This window comes from Mugil cephalus, chromosome 4 (assembly GCF_022458985.1).
Source record: "Mugil cephalus isolate CIBA_MC_2020 chromosome 4, CIBA_Mcephalus_1.1, whole genome shotgun sequence".
Classification (NCBI taxonomy): Eukaryota; Metazoa; Chordata; class Actinopteri; order Mugiliformes; family Mugilidae; genus Mugil; species Mugil cephalus.
The window spans coordinates 1,492,049-1,516,875 of record NC_061773.1 but is presented as its reverse complement, the minus strand read 5'-3'; the positions used below and the strand labels follow the sequence as shown (position 1 = coordinate 1,516,875).

Here is a 24,827-nt window from a genome sequence, read left to right as displayed (position 1 = left end):
TGTGTCCCAGCAGAACACTGAATTGTCATTTCTAATGGATTAAGGTCATGGCTTTGACTTGGTAATTCCAAACCATTCAATTTGTTTTTAAAGCATTCTTTTTTTAAGATTCAGCTCACACACAGATGTTCTAACATTTACATTTAGAATTTGCTAGTTTATTTCAGAATTCATTGGTCCATCAATGATGGCAATTCATTCTGGCCCCAGATGAAGCAAAGCAGCCCCAAAAAAGGACATTTCCAACTCCATGTTTCACTGATAGGGTGAGGTTCTGATGCTGGAATGCAGTGTCATTACACCAAATAATTCTACTATAGTCTCAAATGTCCACAAAATATCTTTCCAATAGTCTCCTGGCCTGTCTACATGATGTTTAGCCAACTGCAGACGGGCAGAAATGCACTTTTTGGAGAGCAGTGTCTTTGACACTCTGCCATCACACCGTGGTTATTTAGGGTTCTCCAGACGGTGGATTCATGAACATTAACATTAGCCAGTGTGAGAGAGGCCTTTAGCTCCTAAGAAGTTACCCTGGGTTCCTTTGTGACCTCTCAGACTATTATGCCTCTTGCTTTTGGAGTGATCTTTGTTGGTCGACCACCTCAATGGAGAAAACGCCTTCATTTGTCTGACCGTCTGTCTCCAAACTCTTCAAAGATTGTTCTGTAACCTTTTCCAGTGTAAAGATCAACAACAACTCCTTCTCTGGAGTCCTCTAAAGCTCTTTAAAAAACAAAACAGAGCACTGAACAACAGAGATACATAATATTAGCTAATGTTCTGAATAAACTTATACTTACAATACTGTATTATTGTTCCATTTGTTTCATTGAGTTTTCTTTGAAAATGTTAGAAAATTGTGAGGGGTGCATAAACCTTTAGGAAGGTATCGTGTTTTTCAGACTAAAAAATATCCTGACAAAACCTCTGCAGCATCTGTGTGCTTTCCATCTTCTTGTCCCTTTAACAATTATGTTCCCCTTTGTGCTCTCCTTTAAATCTGGTAATGCCTTGCCTTTGAGATTGGGGAAATAACTGATGCTTGTGGAGGCTGGGGTGAGATGTAAAGACTGAATTACAACAAGCAGTAGTTCCAGCCACGATATTTGGTCGCAACCGAAACACCTCCAGGCTAGGAAGAGGACCCTGGAATGAAGGAAAGCCCCGGGTGGGAGTCCTGTGTTGGGGCTCAAAGTTTGTCTGAGGAAGGAAGGATCTGGAGATTCCCCCTCTATGAGGTTTAACCTGGGGCTTACTGTGAAGAGGGCTTAGAGAAAAGGAAAGACTTCTTGGCACAAGGGTTGTTCTGTTGACACGTTGGCTTGAACCCAACCGTCGCGCTTTCCTCTGAGGTTCAGTGTGTACCACCAAAGGCTGTTCATACATCATACTGCGGCAGGACCTGCGAACGTTGGAGGTGTTCTGAAATTCAGCTCTCACCTCACACTCCCTCTTTGGAGAGGTACATGTCAGCTGCCTCTTTTTCTCTTGGTTCTCTTTTCCTGTATGGCGAAAAGCAGCAACTGTGTGGGGCTTCTGACCAAATATTTTCGGTTTTGTTTCAATCTTTTCTGGAAATGACTGGCCTGAGGCAAAATGACCTGTGAGAGGTGCGTCAGAAATAACCGTCTGTCTTTGAAGCAGAGGTCTGGATCGCTTTATGGGAGCTCCTTCCACCAGCAGGTTCACTCCCACATACTGAGGAACTTCAACTGCAGCCTGGAAAAGTGAAAAGTAAAAAAACATTCATCATATATGGCACCTTTTGGCCCAGTGGAATTACCCATGAAATAAACACGCATTGACAATAAAGATGGTCTAACCTGTTTGTAGATGAGCTGGAAGCCTCCTGTGTAAGCACTAGGATCAGTTCGTCGGTCTAGCACAACCCTCAATGTGTCCACTTGCACAGCAGGGCAGAGCCGCGCAGTCACAGAGGTTGAACAGGCCATAGTTGGACTAGCATTGATCTCTAGAAGCCAAGGCCTAAGATCTCTACCCAACATAAAATCAGCTCCATAAAGCTCAAAGCTCGCCTTCCGCGGCTCAACCAGATCCTGGGCTGTTTGTAGAGCGTGGACCACAGCTTTTTGCATGCCTGGCACAACCACAGATTCCCACTCTGCCTCGCGGCCCTGACACTTCAGAAAAGACCGAAACTGAGAGCATGACCACATATTGTCCTCAGGCACTCCGGGATGTCGGTTGCATGATGGCTGAAAGTGTTTCTGGATGGAGTTGTTGCACAGGTGGACTGAGCTGGGGAAAATAACCAACAAGTTAAGTCTTGGAAAATGTTTTAGTTTGTGGGCATATTTAGTCATGGGCTGTTTGTCTAACCCTTGTCTGACCTGTCCAGAGTTTTTGTTGAGTAGGGCTGAGTGGAAAACCGTAGGTAGCACTCCTTGTAGAACCAGACAGTCAGAGGGTTCCAGTCGGTAACAAGGAACCACTGACGGAGGTCAAACTTTGTGCCATGGACCAATAGGGGGCGCTCCAGGTATTTTTGAACCACCCACTTACTCTCCTTCATCTGGGCTCTCTCAGTGTCCACTAGTGCCAAAATGTCATCCAGATGGTTCATACACATAATGCCTAATTTGAAAATTTGAGAGCAATGTAGAGAAAAAAAAGACACCCATATTTGTCACAGCTACAATGTGGACAGAAAAACAGCTACGAATTAAAAGAACAGTGTATTTCAGATGACCTTGTAAACAAAGTACCAGTATGTATTGCCTATGCATTCACCAGTTTGCACTGCAATCAAAAATTGCCAAACAAACAAAAAGCAACAAAGCGTGTTTTTGAATATACACCAATTAGGCATAACATTATGACCACCTTCTTAATATTGTGTAGGTCTTCTTACTGCCTCCAAAACAGGTGTGACTTATCAGAAAATGGACATGGGTCTTCTGAGGGTGTCCTGTGGTGTCTGGTAACAGGATGTTGTTAGTGGGGGCCTTTGGATCCTATGGGTTGAGGGGAGGGGCCTCTGTGGATCATCCCACAGATACTTGATCAGTTTAGGATCTAGTGAATCTCGAGGTCAGGACAACACCTTGTGCTGTTCTTCATGTTTTTTGAGTTGTTCCTAAAGCGTTTTGTGTGTGTGTCATTACTATGGAGTGAGGGTGTCTGGTCTGGTCTAGGTGGGTGTGTCTAAGTATGAGTGCCAGATTTAAACATTTCAGCAGAACACTGAATTTTCACAAGATTTACTTTTACACAATTTACTTCTCCTTCAATGGTTTTAATGTTGTGGCTGATAGGTGCATTTCACCACTGAATAGCTGTAATAAAGAGCAAGTCAAATATTCATATTTAAGATTAGCATTGTTTTAAATGTATTATTTATCAGAAAAAAATCCTCACCTCTTCCTCTTGACTTTGCACCTGGTTTGATGATCCAGATGTTATTTAGTCCATCTGTGTCCAGTTGAGGGCAAACCTCGTGCAGTCTGTCCAACGTAGCCTGGCAGCGCTCCACAAACATACTGCTGCTTCTGATTAGTGCTCCTTCGCTACATACAAACACTGTATTAATACAATGCGACATCAAGTAGATTTATATATGGTATTTGTAATTACAATAGTCTGGGTCATGTCAATAGAATCTACACAGTATGTTTTAAGATATACAGTATATACACAAATCACCCACAACATTATAACCACTGACAGAAAAATTAATAACATTGACCATGTTATGATAATTCAGTGTTGTGTTGGGAAACTTTTGGACTTGGCATTCATGTCATGTTGACTTAGACATGTAGCATCCACCTAGACCAGACCAGTCACCCCCAACCCATAGCAATGACACTCCTTGATGGCAGCAGCCATCCCCAGCAGGATGCAGCCTGACACAGCATAAGGTGTTGACCTGGCTTCCAAATTCAATTCAGATCTCAAACTGATCCAGTGTGGGATGATTTACAGAGACCCACAACACTGTGTGAGCTGCTGTGCCCTCAGAAGGCTCATGCCCATTCTCTGATGAGTCACAACTGTTTTGGGAGACCTATACAATATTAGGAAGGTGGTCATAATGTTATGCCTGGTCGGTGTATATACAGTATACTGAGTGTTTAATAGCCAATACCACATAGAAAATTCTTAGAGGCCTAAGAAGTACAGTATATTTAAGAAAACACACTCACTGCACAACCATGTAGTAGTCTTGCAGAAACTCCACCCACCGCTGTTTCTCTATCAAGGGTGGTGTCTCGTCATCGGCATCAATGTCACTGTGCCTTAAGACATTGAGAAACTCTTGACACACTTGTAAAGCCATGTCAATCATTTCTGGACCCACAAATTGATGTTCCACATTCTCCACTTCTGTAGCAGGAACAAGGGTTTTTGTAGTTATTCTCCTTGACTCACACCTCATAAAAGGTGATGTTTGTGACCTTTATAAATGACGTTTACCTTCAGAGCTACTGTTCTTGGCTTTTTGTTCTTCACCCTCTGCTTGGTCTCCTCTCCATCTGCTTGACTCAATCACATGTTGCAGCAGGCTGGTACATGCTGTCCTCCTGAAATCCTCTTTGTTTCCGTTTGAAAATAGAAACACAGGTAAAAAGTACAAGGGAAAGTAAACCTAGAAACCCTGCATTTAAAATTTAATTGCTTTCTTGTGTACACATTATTTCTCATCCCATCTTTTACTACCACTTATCCTCGCTAGGGTTGCGGGGGTGGCTGGAGCGTATCTCAGCTGTCATCAGGCGAGAGGCAGAGTACACCCTGGACAGGTCGCCAGTCCATCACAGGGCTAACACAGAGACAAACAAGCATTCACACTCACACACACCTAGGGTCAATTTAGAATCTCCAATTAAACTAACGAGCATGTCTTTGGAGGTGGGAGGAAACCGGAGTACCTGGAGAAAATCCACGCAGACACAGGGACAACATGCAAACTCCACCCAGAAAGACCCGAGCTGAACTCGAACCTGGACCTTCTCACTTGGAGGCATCAGTGCTGTACACATTATTTTTCCAAGTTTAATCTATATCTGAACACCTTAAGGTATTTTCTTTTTGCAAACCTATGAATGCATGCTTTTCATCTTCTGCCCCAAGTCTGTAACATCTTGGGAAGAAGGTGTCAGGGTCCGCCGTGTCAAACCACTGAAGGTTGCGCAGATTCACACAGAGCCCCACCTGATAGAAACACAGTTTTATATGCAGGAGAAGGCTACGAGAGCTTGTTGTTTTATGACCAAATTAGAACAGCTTGCATTCTTTTTTCTTTTCTTTTCTTTTTTTTTTTTTTTGCCCATCAATCATCGGAAACTCTTAAATGACCTTTGTGGTAAAAGTTCCAGCGTTTGCATAGTGATTGGTAATCTGGTCATTCCTTAAGGAGCGACAGTCGATGTGATCCCGTCGCGTCGTCCAGTAGAAATAAGTTGTTTCATTTCGAACCAGACGAGACTGAGAAAATAAATAAATAAATAAATAATGCACTTTATTTCACACTGTGAAACAGCAGGGTTAGTAGTTGGTTCACTTAAAAGTTTATCTTACCATGAGGTCATACATGTCATCAAGGTTCTCCTCTTTCTCGCCTTCATCTGTAAAGAGATAACAAGAGTGTGCGTGTGAGAGAGAGGTAATGTGTGCATGCAGGCTTACAGGGGTGTGTGTGTAAATGGTAGGGGTCCGTGTTATGGGTAATGTGGGACATATAACGTATCATTTATCAGCAGAAGGTGCATCCATGTACTCTAAACAGTGCTCCAGTTACACATACACTGTGGAGGAGAGATTACAGAACATCTAGCTCCGACACTTATAAGAGGACATTATGTGTTAGAGTAAATTTAAATAAACCACAACATCGTAACAAAACACAGTTCTCTTTGAGAATGACAGTCCTTTTATCTCTTATGTGCTGGACCTCGCAGACTTTCTCATTATAGAATTTCTTTTTTAAAAACCCTAAGCCTCACCAATTGCACAAACGTCCCCATCCTCCTCCTCATCTCCATGGCAATGAGGTGCTCTTGGGGCCGGATGGGGCGAACGCCGTTCCACCCACCCTCTGGCCCATAAGGTGGCACGGATCACAGGATAGGGCCCCTGCACCGAAAACACTTTCCTCAACTGAGAATGAGTGGAAGAGATGTAGAGTGGGTAGTGAGTGAACATGCAGAGGTTGAACAATGAAATGTTACTCTGGGCATAATCACCTTCACTGCTTTCTCCACCAGTGCTTTAGCTGTCTTCAGTCTGTCTGGCTTGATTGTTGGTAGGCTTGGCACACTGCGACGTAACCTCATCTCCACTGGAGCAACTGTGGATTGTAACACTGGGACAAAGTGCTAGGTCAAATTTGAATGTAGTTATGCATATTTTGTGTCAGACGATGTCATTTGGCCTACCTGGCATTGTGAGTGATGTACTTTTTTATAGTTCTCTCTACAGCTGGTAAGTGCACAGCCTGGAAACAAAAGCAGAATAATGTTTAGTAGCTACTGTTTTCACAACATCACATTTCAGGATATTTAAGATTTATTAGCAATATATATATATATACATATATATACATATATATATATATATATATATATATATACCTATATATATATATAGTTATATATAGTTATATAGTTATTTATACATACATTAGAAAATACATATACATATAGAAAGCTGAATGGTAGCCTTTGAGGAACCTACTTGGGTCTGGGTCATGCAACCCTCTTAATCTTTTCTTATGGAGGCTGTCATCTCTGACATATCCAATCCACTACAAACGATACAATACTACAAAATTAATTTGACAACCCTAATGGTGCCACTTCCCGAATGGCCAGGCAGCTCTGTCCACAGACCTTCTGCGCCCTGCTTCCTTTATGCTCCCGCAGACAGTTCCCATGACAACCGTGCATGCTCCCGCATAGTGTTTATCGTTGCCATAGCCACTGTATCCAGGAGAAACAGGACGCCATGTAGGTCGACGAAAAAAATCCGCCACCTCCAGCCACTCAATGAAGAAAGTGGATCACGTGCATACACGTGTAGGGAACAATTAAAGGAGCCGAGGCACAATCAAACATCATTTGTGTGCACCTGGATCTACTCTGCAATATGAGCTCAGATTTCAGTAAACTGATGGAACGTGTTGAACTGAATCCAATCCAATCCAGTGTTTCACAGAGTATCAAGTCGCCTTGTGAAGGCATATAAGATTGTTGCTCCTCAGTTTTAGCTGCAGCAGCCTGGTTAAAGGAATGTCCCTGCCGAATCCTATATAATCGGATAAACCTGCATTGCCGTCACTCTCTGAGACATGAGCTGTAAAGCATACCATGCCCGGATTGCACCCAGATTATAACCAACACGCACCTACTTTGCACAATACTTCAGCCATCCATAGGATGGCACCCGAGGCTTTCCGGTATATTCTAATGTGTGCCACTGGATCGAACATACCCATAATGTCATTGGGCTCTCTGCGCCCTGGTCACTTTGACAGCTCCTGAAAACCATGCGGCCATGCCGTGTTTTAGGTAATAACACTGTAACTGCAAACACAAAGTAACCTGATCAAGTGTGAAACCTACAGTTTTGAATTATAGCATATTTACTTTTGCCTATTTCTGATCCGGCTACAACCTATGGCTTCTCCACTAGTTTTTTAATTTAAGGCACGGATTTCTTTGCCACAGATAGTTACTTTTCATATTTCTATAGCAATGGATTACATTATATAACTGTAGTAGCTCCAGGTGTACAGTGTGTTAATGCCTGGACAGTAATAATAATATAATGAAATGATATAAATTTATGAAAGGGATATTCTGTTCATTGAGCATTTTTAGGCTGTTTGAGTTAAGTCGTTTTGGATCGCTGCCCTTTATTTTCCCCCATATCTAAATATTTGCCCCCGAGTGGACTCTGTTTGTCAGCCTACAGCTTGTTCGGTCGCTTTTAGTTTGATGCAGAGTGCAATTAGGCTGTATCCAGTAAAATTAAAAAAAGAAAAGAAAAGAACCTTTTTATGTGCAGACTGGTCAGACCATAAGATATTAGAAGCTGCCAGTTTGGTCAGTGTATATAGTGAAGTAACTCTACAGGCTCATAACAGCTTCTTGGCTTTATTGTGTAGTGAGCAGTGCGTCGCAGAGCGCCGTGTGCCTCCGCGCTCTGATTGGCCGTAACGTCCGTGATGCTCTCTGCATCCTGCTCCCACAGCCAGGACAGGAGGGAGGGGAGCTGGAAGCGCGGCTGGGAAATCACAATAAAACAGGGGAGCACAGTATTCATCTTCGCCGTTTTCCTCACCAGAAAGCGATGTCAGCACTCAATATGTCTGCAAGAAGAGAAGGGGCTGCTGTTGACAACTTGTGACTGCTTCTTGAAAAAAAAACATCCTAAGGCAGCGCCGAGAGGGGGACAGTCTCACCTTTACACTGCGTGAACGTTAACCCAGAGACCATGAGCATGCCCGTCAACGACCCCGAGAGCATCCTGAGCTACCAGGTAAATCCCCTTTAAATGTCTAATAAAGGGCGTGTTGGTTTGACACAACAGAGTGGCACAGACCAGTCTGCACTCAAGGTCCAACAACTGTAACACAGCAACTCAAAGATGGAATGTGTCATATTCTAGAAACTGTTTTTTGTTTTTTTTATATGTTTTTGTATTATTTTTTGTGATCTGTTTTTGTGCACGTTTAGTACCTGAGAGGACTGAACAAATGTGATTCCAGGTTGCCAGGTTGTCAGGTTGTGTTTCCTACCCTGCAGGATGTTGCTGTAATTGAGGGATGTTGTTGATATTGTTATTCTGAGGTGCCAGCACGTGCACTGATTCCGGAGAGCGAGTCAGATTTCAGTGCAGTAAAGAAATCATAGTCACTGTTTGCTCAAACATTCATGAATGGACGTGTTCTGGAAATGTCACAGTATTGCAAGAGTGCTGCGGACTATCGATTACACTGCTATTGATCACACAGCCTACATAACACAGCGCTCGTTAAATGAGAACTACGTACCCTCAAGTCGTATGCGAGTGACAAAGAACAAACAGGAACATGGGACGGTTTGCGGCATTTTCAGCTGGCTATTAATTAGACGGGGGGGGGGGGGGTATTTTTTTTCTGTTACCCTCAAATGACCTTGACGCCATTCTCACACGGTGCTCCAGAGGAGCTGATCGTCTACTTCCATACATGCTCGTCATCCGGGGGTCCTGGAGGCATGAGGAGGGGAGCATGTGTTGAAGTGTGGTTTGAATGGCAGGATTGCTTGATCCAATGGTACTGATATGCCATCATTTACTGGATCCCCCTATTGTTATAACAGGGAAGTGGCCACCACTGACCAGAGCAGACTGTTTTTTGTTTGCTTGTGTTATTTCAAGCTGTACTTTGTAGAGCTCAGTCATAACCACCATGGTATGTAACAGCAGTGCTTAATGGACTTAATGCAGCCTGCCCCAACAGAGTCATGCCATCATGGTGATTTATAATTGCCTAACATCCTGTCTGAGGGCAGGAGACAGATGGGGAAGGACCAAAGGTGAGCTGGGAAGTCTCTGATATGATTAGACAGCTATCGGAAAAAGAAAAGGAAATTACCACCCTGCCTCTACCTCTACCAACCTATTGATATTCTCTCTGCCATATATGTGGTGATCTGGTTAGTGAGCATGGACAGGGCAACAAGTTGTTGAAATCATTCAACAAGTTGTGCTGCAGATTTGTCACAGAGAAACCTTTTTTTTTGTTTGTTTTTTCAAGTAAAAACAGCATGAAGATGTGAAAATAGTTTTGCAAGTACATAAGTGACACAAGTGTCAACAGCAGAAGCAGTCACTCAGAAAGACAGGTTACATCTGCTGTAAATAACTGATATGCGAATTTGTGTGCAGCCTTTTGCAGCACTCAAGTTGCAGGTGATTCAAGTGACCTTATGCAACCTTCTCTCTACCTGGCTGGCCTTATGTGAGGTTTTTGCTTCTGCATTAATTTGACGGTGTCAGCCCATACCCTATGCAGACCCTAACACCGTAGGTGATGTGCATCTTCCCAGAAATGTAACTGTGCATTGTGGCAATTCAATTTAGTTCAATTCAATCCAATTTTAGTTATATAGCTTTACAAAAACTAGCCTGAAATCTCCAGAGCAGACCTGAAGGCAGTGGTGGCAAGGAAAAACTCCCTTTAAACAGGAAGAAACCTTGAGCAGAACCCAACTCATATGGAGGGACCTGTCTGCCAAACTCCAGCTGGGTAAAAACAGAGAAGACAGAGAATCTAATAATAAGAGATAGCCGATGATCTTATGTGACAGTTTGAGAGTACAAGAGGAATCATGAACAGGCTGGAGAATTGTTCATCCAGGTAGGAGTGGATAACTGCAGACCATGAAGACTGGGCAGATTGATGAGACCACACCGCAAGAACTGTGATTGGTCCACTTGGTGGTAGCATGTTTTCGTTTCATAAGATTTAGTTGAATTAAACCTACGCAATAACAATATATAATCATTTCACAGTAGTGACTGTTTTCTAATTCAACAAGATTCTTTTTTTCATTTAATCACTTGATCATTTTGAGAAAAAGCCTGTCATAGACGACTAAAGCTCAAGTTCATATCTTCAAACTGATTATTTTCCCTGATGATGTGCAGACACACAACAAGACGCTTGATATATTTAGAAAATTGACTTAAAGGATTAAATGATTCATAGAATAGTTCTTCTTTTCAGCTTTTCTACAATTAATGTACTGTAATACAAATGCAGATAAGATGTACTGTAAGAATTACAGCTCTCAAACAACACATAATTCATGTGAAGCATATGTATTTAGGTTAAATACATATAATTACTGCTCCTTATTATCATTGATGACAAGTGTTAAAATGATAGTCCTATTGGCTGTTGAATCAGTGATAATAACACTGTTCACAATTGGTGAATTGTTTCACTGTACTGCACATAGTCTCTCAGGTGCAGGTACATTACATGCCAAACTTCCCCTTCAGGTGCTTTTCAGTACCACTGATGCATTGGGCGTACATGCAACCAGCAAAGTCCTTTTGGTGAGAACGAATAGTCATCTGTCAGATAGATGAGTGAACAAGAGAACTCGTTAAATGAGTGAGTTCTCCATTTTGAAAAATAAACTATTAAAATACTGAATTAATACTTTAAAGTGCTCAAAACACAGCATTTGGAATTTTTTACAGAATTGTGGCATCCTGATCCTCCCCACAAACAGGCAGAATAGATATGAGACATGAGAAGCTGGTCCAGTTGCCTTTCACATTTTAATATATCAAATACGTGGTGTTTTGAATGTTTTGTTCCTTTAGAGTTTATTTTAGGTGTCCTTAATCTCTCCTTGTTTGATAACATGTTTTGCACAGTGAAATTCCAATATTCTGCAGTTTATATCACAGCCCTATACCCGCAAAGCCATCTAAGACTGAAGTAATCTTTCCTGGAGGAAAACAATTAGTGAGCAAGAGCCGTGGAGAGGCAGAATTATATGTGTGGCATTGAATAAGGTGTGTATGACTCATGCTGCCCGTGGGCAGAGGCAGTCAAAACAGCCATCCCTCTCATCCCATCTCCCTCTCGCTTTCCGGTCTCACTTTTCCACCGCTACCGCTTTCTCTGAACCGTTCATGTTTACTCGTCCTCTGTGCAAAATGCTGTCACATGTGTCTCCACAGCAGATTAGTAACGGTGCAGTGCTATGAAGGGGCAGCTGTAGCCCGAGGCGGAGGCTCAGAGTGCCAGTCCTGGCCTTGAGACACAAAGCCCAGTCTGGAAGTGACAGGCCTAGTTGTCACAGTCAGGATCTGTGTCTCTGCTGTCAGTTTATGGTGCTTCTCCGGGGGGGAGATGTTGGGCGTGGGCAGACAAAAATAGGAGACAACAGTGGAACATAATCAGTGGAGGTTTTTCTTGAGAGGATCTTTAACAGGTGTTGTTTTAGAGGTCTTTGCAGTACTCAGTTACACCGATCAGCCACAACATTAAAACCACTAACAGGTGAAGTAAATACCACTGACCATCTGGTGACAATTCATTGTTCCACTGGGAAACCTTTGGACATGTAGCACCCACCTAGACCAGACCAAGCACCCCCACCCCATAGAAATGACACTCCTTGATGGCAGCAGCCATCGTCATAATCTTATGCCTGATAGGTACTGTATATGTCACACGGGATGGGACTTTTATAAAGCTTTCATTCAGTGTCTTGCAGGGCTTTTCTCTTCAATGATGACAGAGCTGATGTTCATCTGTTTTAATAATCTTATGTTTACAGCTCTCATTTAAGCTCTTCTTAGTAACTAGTGTCAATGCACTCATGCCAGTGAGTGATCCTCCTTGATGTCAAGCCTCTTTGTAGTACCTGATAGAGTCAGAGGACAGTTGTCACGGTGCAGATCATTGGTGCTCTACCAATGATCTGCACCCCAGGAAAGGCTTGAGAACACATGATCATTTCTCTTCTCCATAGACTAAACCCACATATCAGCATGTGACATGTGATGTGTTGGCAATGACGTTGTGCATCACAGGGAGCTTTATTAGCATGCTAAATAGGACACTGTGTGCGACTGTGTCTTTCAGTTCAGCTCTGTCTAACATCTTTCTGGGACAATCTTGCTCTGCCAGAAAATATGTCTTGTATTTTATTTCTCTATTTCTAACGTTTTACATACTGAGATAGTAAAGAGTAAAGAGTGTCTGAAGAATCATGTGGGTGTGTAATGGCCTAGAACAACAACAAATACAAATAGAAAAGCAATAAAAATAACCATTAGTTTGCATTCGATTCATAACTATCATATTAACAGTTATGATGATGGAGGAAATGTCTAAATCAGTCATTATCAACTTAGTCTAATCTTATTTTATCTCTACTTTTACTTTTTAAGAGTGTTTTTTTATGTGCTAGGCTACTGGCTTCTAATTGTTTATTTAACTTATTTAAGTTTTTAGCCCAAAATTCTTTCTGTATTGCAGTTCCACTGCAGCTCAAATAATATTAATAACACACAGAGTCGATCTCATACTGAAAAGACTTTCATGATACTTTACAAGTTGAATTCAGGCCTTTAAAAGTAAAGACAGACTTGAAGATTCCAAAACCTGTTCTTGAAAAGCCCGTCACATCGTCACCCATCTGGAGGGCAAAACTGAATCTTGTGGACTGCAAAATGCTTGATGTATTTTTAAAGAAAGTCTCACAAAACTTGAGCTGTGCTCTTTTAAGTTCTAATCTTTTCACATGACAGTATCCTTAGGGGTTTGGTCTTATCATGTGCTCCTCTTTCCAGCCACATGTCAGCTCCAGTGTGGGTTGGCCACAGTTGGTTACAGCTCATACAGCTTGTAAAGGACAGAATTTCAAGGACAGTCAGCCATTTTGGATCTAGCAGAGGGCTGCTTCTGTGGTACGGTGGCACTAATCTGTGTGGAAAATTATCGAGTGATAAACCCACCAGAGTGCCGTGACTGATTCCAAGCTTAGAGGACAAAGAGTGAAGAAAGAGGCATGGTTGCCAGGAGATAGAAAGTGGCAGTAACTGACAAATATTCGCCTTGTCATTGGAAAATCACGTACACATGCGTTGCCTTGAAGGTCACATATGTGGTTGCTCACAGGGAGAGCAAAGAAAACTTTAAATTAGCTGAGGCACTTAATGTGACACAAGTTAGGTGAGGTTGTGAATGACAAGGAACCATTAACCTGTTAAAAATAACACATACCTGCATGAATTTGCCGTTACGAATGTGCTGGTAATGAACTGTGACCAGGATGACCACGAGCTGAGAGTCATATTCTGTGACCAGGATCATATACAGTAGTTAAATCTGATTCTGCCTACAAAGACAGTCGAAACGACAATTTTATCATTTTATTTCTTTCATGTTTTGTCCCCGCTCCATTAACGCAAATTCATCCACTTTGTAGTTATTGAATGGGCCTTAGGAGAAAGGTTTTCCCCATTTTCTCTGTGTGTGTTTGTGTGTGAACCAAATGGAGCCCAGTAAATTGATCTGATCCTTTCTGGGACAAAGAGCTTTTTACAGTCACTCTCTCGTCTGTTAGCTCTTGCTGTGTGCCTATCTGCTTGATCAAGCTCCAATTCTAATGAAGCCCAAAGCCTCCAGTCTGAGACCGTACCTCCCCACCACACCACTGTATAAAAGCCATAATTCCTCATTACAGCTGCACCAACCGATAACACATTAAGTGCCTGTGTCAGAGAGATGATCAGGTTTACACATGAGTGCACATAAACATTAGGCCAGTGGACCTGTGTATGTATGAATTTGTAATTAAATTAAATTATTATGTATGGTTTGTTGCAGTGACATGAACATTATAATGCTTTCTCCACTTTTTGTCATAACTTTAATCTTTCCTATACATTCTGCTACCTGTTATGAATACATATATGTTATTGCTTTCCAAATTGTCATGTAAATGCTGTACCAACACCAATCAGACATAACATTATGACCACCTTCCTAATACTGTGTAGGTCTCCCTTGTGCCTCCAAAACATACACATGGGTCTTCTGAGGGTGTCCTGTGGTGTCTGGAAACACTGTGTTGTTAGTGGGGGCTTTGGGTCCTATGCGTTGAGGGGAAGGGCCTCTATGGATCATCAAGATAGTTGATCAGTTTATGATCTAGTGAATCTGGAGGCCAGGTCAACACCTTGTGCTGTTCTTCATGTTTTTTGAGTTGTTCCTAATCTGGCCTGGGTGGGTGGTACATCCACACAACTAGCAAAGTTTCTTAGCAGAACATTGTATTGTCACAAGATGGTCAATGTTATTTAATCCACCTGTCAGTGGTTGTATTGTTATGCCTAATAGATGTATATTTTGAGAGATATTAGTGTAGCGTAAACAGTCAAATCCACCATCAATGCATTAATTCATCTTCTGTACTTTCCGTATTTATTTTTATTAACTCCACGTGTTGCGTACATCAAACTGCAGATTACTCTATTATCTAGTGGAATAAATCACGTATTTGTCTGTGACTATTTTAATCTGAAGATTTGCTGATTTAGTGATTGTTTCCTGCTGGAAGTGTATGTAGAATTAAGGTAAAGCAATGGATGTGCAATGTGCATATGACACATGAATACACATAAAATATATAAATACTTGCAAGTCCTTTTGTAAAACCATGACTCACACATAGTGTTTGGCCCAGTCATGACACACTAATTAAGTAGCCTTATTCTTTAAAAGGGCAGAATTGTCTTGGGAAAATAAAATACTTGGTCATGGAAAGAGAAAGAAATCCCCAAGCACTGCTGTGGTGGAGAGGATGTGAAAAGACAGCTACAAGACAGTGCTGAGCCACTCACACCTGTGAATTAGACGGACGCCTTGGGATCCCAAAGCTGTTTTCGACAATTATTTGAATGATAAGCTCATAATAAAATGGTCAGACCTTTTATATTTTGCTGTGTTGTTCAGTCACTAAAAGAATAGGAGAGACCTCCTGATGACTTTTAAATACAACAAAAAATAAAATAGACGTTATACACACATACGGTCACAAACACAAAGTACTATCCCTGTAACTGTAGGCAGAAACTAGCAAAAAGTTTTTTTGTTTTTTTTTAACCAATGAACTGTGCATGGTGTTTTATCAGCCAAACCCAGAAGAATCACTGCTTTAGCTGAATACACACATCTTACTGTAATACACATACACACTGGCACTTGGTGGAAATGTTGCTTCAAGCACTACAAAGTTTTGTTAAAGGGACCAGTCAGTAAGATTTACAGAACATAAAGTCGTGGGTAACTTTCTTATACTCACACAAAAGGCACATAAAATAGTAATTCTGTGGTCAGTTTTAGACATTTTTGGACATTAGACATATATATATTTCATGCCCCACCGGCCCCTAATGCAAAGATCCCACTGAGAGGCAGTATCATGGTTTGGGGATGCATGAGTGCTGTAGATGTTGGTCAAATCACTGTCTGTGATGGGACATTGAACTCTGACAAATATTGTGCCATTCGCCAAACCCACTGCACTGTTCCATCAAGGTCGAAACTGGATGTTTCAACAAGATGATGCCCCTTGCCTCACATCCAGGCCAAGTAGAACTTGGCTGCAGGAGCACAGTATCCAGGTCTTATAGTGGCCAGCTCAAATCCTGGACATGAGACCCATTGAAAACCTGTGGTGGTTTATCAAAACGTCTTTTAAAAGTAGTAATTCAAGAAGAATAGGACAAGATTAGCTCTCAACAGTGTGAAAGGCTCATGGGGAACATGCCAGTCAGAATTAGCGCTGTACTGCTGCTAATGGCAGGAGTAGTAAATATTGGCTTGATGATGTTATGGTTTATTTTTTGGTTGGTTTTGCACACACTAGCTGTTATTTGTTGACTTTGATGTTGAGAACTGACATATTCAACCTGCCAAGAATTTAGTTTTGTTAGTTTTTAAAATACACTAAATAAATATAATTTGTGTTTGTTTGTGTCTGTCTAATGCAGCCCACATTGTGAAAAACATAAAAGATTTTTCCACAAATATTTCATGATAATATTTGAGATTGTGTCCACCACTGTATATATGAAACTGATACAATAACAGGGCCCACTCTGTACAATTGCATACAGTGGCTGAATTCTAAATGTCACTTTCAGAGATACATGTAAATACTATAAAAACATCATGTTACCTATGAAATGGTATTCCCTGTTGCTTAGTTTTGGTGTTTCTGCCACGGGAACATCTATAAGCAGCACAAAAGTCTGGCATTTTAGTAAGTCAGACGCACTGACAGCCGCCTGTCCATTGGTGTTGACATATCTGACAAGCTTTATGGGGCATCTATGTGTATATATCTATGAACTCCTAGCTTCCTAACACATAGGTCTCCAACAGGGGGTACTGCAGGGGGGTCAATTAGACTTATTTGTTTTTTTATCTCATCTCATCTTCTACAACCGCTTAATCCTCACTACAATCGCGGGGGACATTTTTTGTATTTTTTTTAATAGTTTTTTGAATTTTCCTCCACAAATTTAAATTTCTTTGCATTAACATGAGCACAACAAATTTGAATAAAGGGATAAATGGAGGCAGAAGACATTATCTTTCAGTCAGCACTTATCTCAGCTCCTGTATCATTTCACACAGAGTGCCACCCTAGTTGAGACCTGTCAGTCTAAGTCTCCTGTACACAGTAGGACCCACCCCATCGCTGCTGTGCCAACCACGAGGCCACATATTACATACTGACTCTGTCAGGTTCCCTGCAATTGACTGAGAGCCTAAGTCCTCAGGTGAAATCCCAGACACATACTGCAATATTAACAGAAGAGCTTGCTCCCATCAACATCCATTTATCCAAGGAGGAAGATTTTATCTTTGGATCCAAGTGCAGGACCAAATGAGATGAGGCATGGCAGGAAATCCAAAACTCAAAAATCACAAAGATGCAAGAAACTAATTTTGAGATCAAAAATTATGGCATGGAGACAAAGACACGACATGAAGGCAAAAAACATGGAATCAAGGCAAGATGACAAAAACATAGGGACAAAACCAATGCGACAGGGAACAAAAGGAAAGGCAGGGTTATACACACACACACACACACACGGGCAGAGGGATGACAAGACACAGGTGAAAATAATGAGGGCGTAGCACACAAGGAGAAAGCAACAAGCAATCAAAGAAAAAGGTTGAAAGAAAAATATATATTTGAACCTGTGTATTATTTGAATTGCTTAACATTAAATGCACACTACTACTACTACTAATAATCATGTTGTACATTTATAAACAGGGCTTCAGTTTAATATAGAACACGTATAGTAGGGGGTTGTTTTGTCTTTCCTCCTTTTAACAGTCGGAAGCTCTTGTCTCAAGGTGTGAATGGGGTGTGAATCAAACTTCTTGGGGACATAAGTTAAGGCACCCACTGTCAGGCAGAGACTCAAAGCAGGACTCAGAATGCAGAGGTGACAAAAGGCTTTATTTGGATTCTTCAGAGATCCCTCACAGAGGGACAAACAAATGGCTACAAAAAACCTAGACGTTAATCTGATTACTGAGAACAAAAAAAAAAAAAAAACTCTCCAGAAGGAGGAAAACTCAATTCAAAGAAACAAATAAAAAAAACACAAAACACTCCGAATGGAGGAAAACCTCAGGACTAAGGATATAAACTAAGAAAAAACTTAACAAACAAAGAACTCTCTCTTCGAGAGGATTCACAGGCTTACTTGGAAACTTCTCTGGTAGAAGACATGGAACAAGGCACGAGAACAGGTTGAAGACGATAACACTCTGGCACGAGACAAGGGGAACACAGACTACTTAAACACATGGAGGAAAATAGGGGACAGGTGGACACAATCAGGGAAGACAATCAGACTGTTGACACATGAGGAAGGGCAAGTGACCTGAAACGAGAGGAGAGTTACTTTTCAAAATAAAACAAGGAAATGACAGGACAAAACAACCCCAAGACAAGACACCCTCACCACGGTGTGACACCCACCAGGGAAGGTGGTCTGAGATATAATGTGCAATCAATTTTTGTTCTTGAACAGACCTACTTAAACCTCAACCCCCCACCAGTCCTTTAGACTTGAAGAATCTACTCAGATGAGTGGATGAAATATCTTCAAGACACTCTACAAGCCCAGTTGCCTTTCTTTAATGTTTTTTGGATATACCATGTACTGGATTATTGAGAACCTTCACAGACATAGTCTTTGTAGTGTGTTCAGGTGTAACATCTTGGACTGGTCGCCTCAGACGATTTCACCCAAAGTCCTGTCAAGTGTCAAAGTGCCTGCACCTTCAATCAGGAAAGAGTTGTACAAATTAGACCTGTGTGGTCACACTTTGTTGGCAAAAAACCTGCTGTGCACAAATTAGTATATGGGAAAAGATAACCTTTTGTAATTATGTCCTGAATATACAAATAAAACACAGAGTTTTGTGGCCATAGTGACAGTAGACATCATTAGTGCAGGCAAAGAACTGCTCTTCAGGAGTAAAACCTCCTACTGACTGGAAATGTTGGATATGGAATGTTATGGTTTGTGGTTGCTTTGTTGCCTCAGGCACTGGGCTGTTTGCAATCATTGATTCTATTAGGAAGTCTGGATGCGGATCATAGTAGACATTATGGCGAAATTAAGAAAACTGGCAAATCTGTCAAGGCTAAAAAAGAAATAGAGGTTTATGGAATAGCCCAGTCAGAAAAACAAAGCCCATATTGAATCCCTGTGAAATATTTGAGAGGATTTGAACTGGGTTAAAACCCACAAGGATAATTGTGATGGCTTTTTTCCATGGAAGAGTGCCCCATATTTTCAATGAGCCAAATGTTAGAAATGTGGACACATTTTTTGGAATATCATTATTATTTGAATAATCGTTAAATTAATCGTAATGTCCTTGAAGTTCTGCTTCACCTTAAAAGAGATTAAGAAAATGTGTCTTCTTACGATTTATCATGACTGTATAATGTCTGTGACCACAATAAATGAGGACTCTCTCACATACTGCTCTGACAGACCAGGACATTTTCAAACATTACCAACCCTCTCTTTTTTCTTTACCCTGTGCCTCAGCAAAACAAATTGCATTTATTTTTGCCATGCAGCAGCCCAAGTTGCAGTGTGAGCAGCATTCACACATTCGCTTGCTGGATATTGGACTGGCCAATTACGGTAAAAAGTGCTTGTCAGAGGCTGTAGATCTTCTGTGTTTGCCTCTCAGCTTTCACCCTGAAAGGGAGATTTATTGAATGAGATTTATTGTCATAATTCCCACATCCATCTATTTATGAACACCCAAGAAATGCACGTATATTTCACATGCACAGTTGCTGAGCTGAATGCCACTCACAGTGGTACTGTTTCAATTTTACGTTAATGAATAAAGGTTTGTGGTGTCTTCATCATGATAAACTAAATAAGTTATTAAGAAACTAGCTTACCAAAACAATTACCTTTGCTGGCATTCATGTGGATGTTCTTTAGACATGTACCACCCACCTAGACCACCCCCATCTCATAGCAATTACATCCCTCGATGGCAGCAGCCATCCCCAGCAGAAAAACACCTAAGGAACAACTCAAAACACATGAAAAACAGCACAAGGTGTTGACTTGGCCTCCAAAGTCACTAGATCCCAAACTGCGAAGATGGATGATCCATGGATCCTTCCCCTCAACTCATAGGACCCAAAGGCCCCCACTAACAACATTCTACCACAGACCACAGGTCATCATCAGAAGGCTCACGCCCAATCCCTGATGATTCACATCTGTTTTGGAGACACAAGTGAGACCTACACAATATTAGGAAGATGCTCATAATGTTATGCCTGATCTGTGTATTTATCTACTCACTTGTCATCATACATATTTAATTTCAAAATCATATTTTTCAAGGTGTCTAATGCTCTATATCAGTTGTGTATTTTGGCTCGGTGGTTAGTGCTGATGTTTCCCAGTTAGAAGGTCCAGGTTCGAGTTTGGGGGTTTTCTCCGGGTACTCTGGCTTCCTCCCACCTCCAAACACATGCTCATTAGGCTGATTGGTGACTCTAAATTGACCCTAGGTGTGAGGGTGAGTGCGAATGGTTGTGTGTGTCTGCAGTCAGAGGTTAGTCAGAAACCATTGTATTACGCTCTTGGGGATTTATGGAGTTGTGCATCCTCCTGGCATTCATTTATAGATTTTAGCAATTGATTTTATTGGGGGCCTCTCTAGCCCACTTTAATGTGACATGCTCACATATTCACATATAGAAAGGAAGAAATGACCTGATTGATACTCGTTGAAGTGGTAAAAGCTCACTCTGTTTAACAAAGATTACAGACTAAACATTTACTGTTAGTGTGCTCTTGTGCAGAGAAATCCTGTACACTGAGACAATGCAGCAGCATCACAGCTACTCCAGAGACTCTGTAGAGCTTCTTGCAGCACTCTGCCCTCATTATCATAGGACAGATGCAGAACCACAGCAAAACAGCCACCACTGCACATGAGCAAAGCATTGTTTCTGAATAAACACCAACAACATCCTGCAGCAGCATGCCAACAGCAGAACCACTGATGGATATAGCACTCTGTTAATTTGATTTGATTTCCCCTGCATAGTAGAGCCTAGCACATTCTCCAACTACTCTGTTTACCTCTGGCATGCGTGCATGTGTCTGTGCACGCCTGTCCTTCAGTATCTGACCATACCAGACTGTGCTAAAAATAGACTGTCTGTAGAATAGACTGTAAAATAGACTGTTTTGGCCAGTTAGGGGGTTTCTTTCAACCGTTTTCAAGTCTTTATTATTAGAAACATTATATTATACTTATGCATGTCATTGTGTGTCTGTGTACATCCATCAGAGGCCTGATGAGGAGGTGGTGGTAGACCAGGGAGGAACCAGCTCAGTACTGAACATCCACTATGAGAAGGAGGAATTAGAAGGTGAGTAATGTATATCATATTAATGCAAGACGTTTTTGTTTCCTCAAGTATCACCAAGACCTGTTGGGTCAAGCAGAATCAGCATCTGACACAAGTTCTCAAAAATCAATTAAGGCATGTCCAACACATACTGTACCTTTAAGACATAACATGCTACTTAAATATACAGTATGAGGTGCTTTGTATGCTCTTTGTTATCTTGTTGTAACCACTCATGACACAGGTCAAGTGCTTTTTAGTCCACTCCCCTCCCCCTCCATCTTCTTGTGAGGGTCTCTGGTCTGGAGTGCTGAATATCTGACCTGTGGAGTTCTAAGCTACATCTGCTGTCGTGGCCTCATCAACCAGCCCAGTCTTCATGGTCTGGAGTGCTGTGTATCAGACCTGTGGAGCTCCATAAACTACATCTGCTCCTTCTCTTCATGGCCTCCTCCAGTTGTCCACTCCTACCTGGATGAACAATTCACCAACCTGCCCATGATTTCTGTTATACTCTCAAACTTTCACATCATCATCAAGATCAATCATCAGCATATGTTGCATTATTATATTCTACGTGTTTCCTTCAGCTCGATATATTTATCTATGACAGAAGTTTGTTTATCTTGTTTCTCCTCCATTCTTTTCTTTTCTCTCTCTTTTCTTTTCTCTCTATCTTCTCTGTTTCTACCGGGCTGACCTTTGGCAGATGGGTCCCTCCATATGAGCTGGGTTCTGCTCAAGGTTCCTTCCTGTTAAAAGGGAGTTTTCCTTGCCACCGTCGCCCTCAGGCTGCTCTGGAGGTTTCAGGCCGGTTTTTGTAAAGCGTCTTGAGACTGTTTGTATTGTTATTGGCGTTATATAATAATAAAATTGAATTGAATTGAAAAATTTAGCAATAAATTGTTGAAACCCTATTGCCAGTGTGGCTCTTAGGTATGACTGGTGTATCTGTCTACTGTATCTTTTCACACTTTGTTCACCAAAGAAACATAAACCAGTTCTCCAAACAATTACATTCAGATTTGTGAGGAAGGCACGGTTTGTCTCTGACACGCTTGGTGTAGACAGAAAATTGAAGGTTACACATGTGGCCACACCTGAGACCTGAGTTATGTCATCAATATTTTGTTATTATATATCACTATATTGTTAATTTCCTATAGTATACAGTTGCACCACAGGTTGTCACACAATGTGTAAAATGTGTATGCACCAGTAGTTTCTCAGAGGATGCCAGGTGACCCAAACCACTTTAGTTCAGCCACAAACGCATGGATTCAAACCAGGCAACATGGGCTCTCACATGATCCATGTGCCCCTCTCCTCGATCCATAGGTCCCAAAGGCCCCCCACTAACAGCATTCGCCCTCACCCTCAGAAGACCCATGTCCATTCTCTGATGAGTCACAACTGTTTTTGAGGCACAAGGGAGACCTACACACTTGTCATTGTCCGGTGAAAAACAACAAAATATAGATCATTCAAGAGTCCTTCAGTTTTTTTTTGCAACTTTCACCAAATCATCTTTCAATAATTAATCAGTCTTAGAAATTATGACAGGAACTAGAATGTGCTAAAGTGGTCGACTAGGATCTTTTCCCACTTTTTCCCATGAAGTTGTAATAAAATATTTTTTACTTCTTCTCATGAAGCGATCATGACAATGTGATTTATATTCACATTCTTGATATTTTGACTTCTCAAAGCTTTATCGATCAGTCTCTTCAAAACATCTCTTCCAAACATGTAACTGATGTGTATTAAAAGGAATAAAACCTTATTATATGATTATTCATAATATTCACCCTTGTATCCTTCTAAGATTCACCAAACTCTAGCTCATGTATGATCATAAGATATTTTCAGATTTTTTTAATGCTCCATTGTGTAGACGTAATCAAGTGACAGCCAGAGCATGAATGAACCTCTGGCTATTCACCTCAGTTTAGTTCATAGGCCACATACACCTCAATTTGATCTCAAGCAGGCCTGAACATTAACATAATAGAATGATGTCTCTATATACAGTATAACAAATATGACAACCACTTTTCCTCTTTGTTTTAGTGCAAAGAAGTACAAGTACGAAAATGTTTACATTTAATGAACTATACTTTTACGAAACAATTTATGAACTGCTTGAAATTTCTCAAGAAGATAAAGTGCAACTTCTACTGTTTATTTCTGGGCTCAGTGTAGTGTTATGTCTGCAACTTCTACTAAAACAGTGCGACTACTAATAGCACATAGAATACTGGATTTAGAAAAAACTCCAGTTAATGTCTTCAACATGTGCTCTTTGAAAATTCATCCTGCGGGCCGGATTGGGCCCTCTAGCAGGCCGGTTTTGGCCATAGAGTGTGTAAATGTGGACAGTGTGTCCCCATTTCTTTGTAATGGTTGAACTGATTTCTGGGGATAGCGTGGCACCATCTTGCACAATTGGAACCAGAGTCTGCGCAGTACGGTCTGAGAGTGGAGCCATGCGGAGCCGAAACTTCCTCCAGACTCACTCTTGTTTTGGTTTAATTTATACTGTACTCTGTTCTACCTCTTTACAACCAGTTACAAGGAAATGTTGAATTATACACTGTAGTTATTTATTTATTTATTTACAAAAACTTAACCAGATAAGTCCCATCCACTAACATGGAGGGAGTGGATCTTATGACCTATACTGCAACCTTTAGGGTACACTGGTTTGCAATAATAACTGCACATGAAATAACTATAAACAACTGTAACTAAATAAAATGCATTACAAATGTTAAGAAAATACCTTGTTGACTGCTTGTCATAAGAGAGGTCCTTAACACATCTTAGGACATGCTTTGCAATGTACAGTTGTTATTGTTGTCAGCCATAGCAGTGCACAGGGCAACTAACATTAGGTATGGGCTAAGTACAACAGCAGCAATGAAATAAATGATGTTGGTGCTTTAGATGATAACATACTACTGGACATAAACATATAGACATGTTGCATTTTTATTTTACAATAATGACACCTTAAAACATGTATAAAAGCAAAGTAAAGTAAAATAATTTCTTTTGTTTCTTTTTTCAGGCCACAGGACTCTATTTGTGGGAGTGCGGATGCCCAGGCAGAGCCATCGCCACCACAAGGCCCATGGCTCCCGCCATCGCAAAAGAGACAGAAGGGCAGGAAGCATTGCGACACAACAAAGCGAGGGAAATGAGACAACCATCGCGAGTCATGGTAGCACTCATACGCAAACGCACAAAACTTTGTGATTTACCTTTGGAATGCAGTGTCAGAGAGTGATGCGAAAGCTTGCATGCATACCCGCACAGACACCTCCCCCTAACTGAAATCCATAC

General features: G+C 41.2%; 2 protein-coding genes across 2 annotated transcripts in view; one reads left to right on the top strand and one right to left on the bottom strand.

Annotated features, from left to right (window-relative positions):
* Window positions 1-136: 136 nt before the first annotated feature.
* Window positions 137-6,931, bottom strand: ttll3 (tubulin tyrosine ligase-like family, member 3). The gene is made up of 13 exons (XM_047581856.1): window positions 6,700-6,931; window positions 6,402-6,460; window positions 6,210-6,328; window positions 5,970-6,123; window positions 5,545-5,591; window positions 5,323-5,451; window positions 5,064-5,178; window positions 4,441-4,557; window positions 4,170-4,350; window positions 3,382-3,530; window positions 2,355-2,598; window positions 1,827-2,262; window positions 137-1,722 (listed from the first exon to the last, which is right to left on the bottom strand). The coding sequence occupies exons 2-13, from the start codon at window positions 6,406-6,408 to the stop codon at window positions 967-969; spliced, it is 2,454 nt and encodes an 817-aa protein (XP_047437812.1). The 5' UTR covers window positions 6,409-6,460; window positions 6,700-6,931; the 3' UTR covers window positions 137-966.
* A 1,291-nt stretch (window positions 6,932-8,222) lies between these two features.
* The window catches only part of slc4a8 (solute carrier family 4 member 8), a 35,565-nt gene continuing 18,960 nt past the window's right edge, over window positions 8,223-24,827 (top strand). Inside the window, exons 1-3 of the mRNA XM_047583529.1 lie at window positions 8,223-8,505; window positions 21,422-21,503; window positions 24,553-24,705. Of these exons, the coding sequence (XP_047439485.1) occupies window positions 8,461-8,505; window positions 21,422-21,503; window positions 24,553-24,705 (280 nt within the window). The 5' untranslated portion in view covers window positions 8,223-8,460. The remainder of the gene's footprint in view (window positions 8,506-21,421; window positions 21,504-24,552; window positions 24,706-24,827) is intronic.

What these genes read in the sequence shown, in the direction of transcription:
- ttll3 (XM_047581856.1), bottom strand. An exon ending in TGGGGACGTTTGTGCAATTG is followed by an intron (nt 5,592 to 5,969) that starts GTGAGGCTTAGG and finishes ATCTCTTTACAG; the next exon opens with ATGAAGGCGAGAAAGAGGAG. An exon ending in CAAGAACAGTAGCTCTGAAG is followed by an intron (nt 4,351 to 4,440) that starts GTAAACGTCATT and finishes TTCCTGCTACAG; the next exon opens with AAGTGGAGAATGTGGAACAT.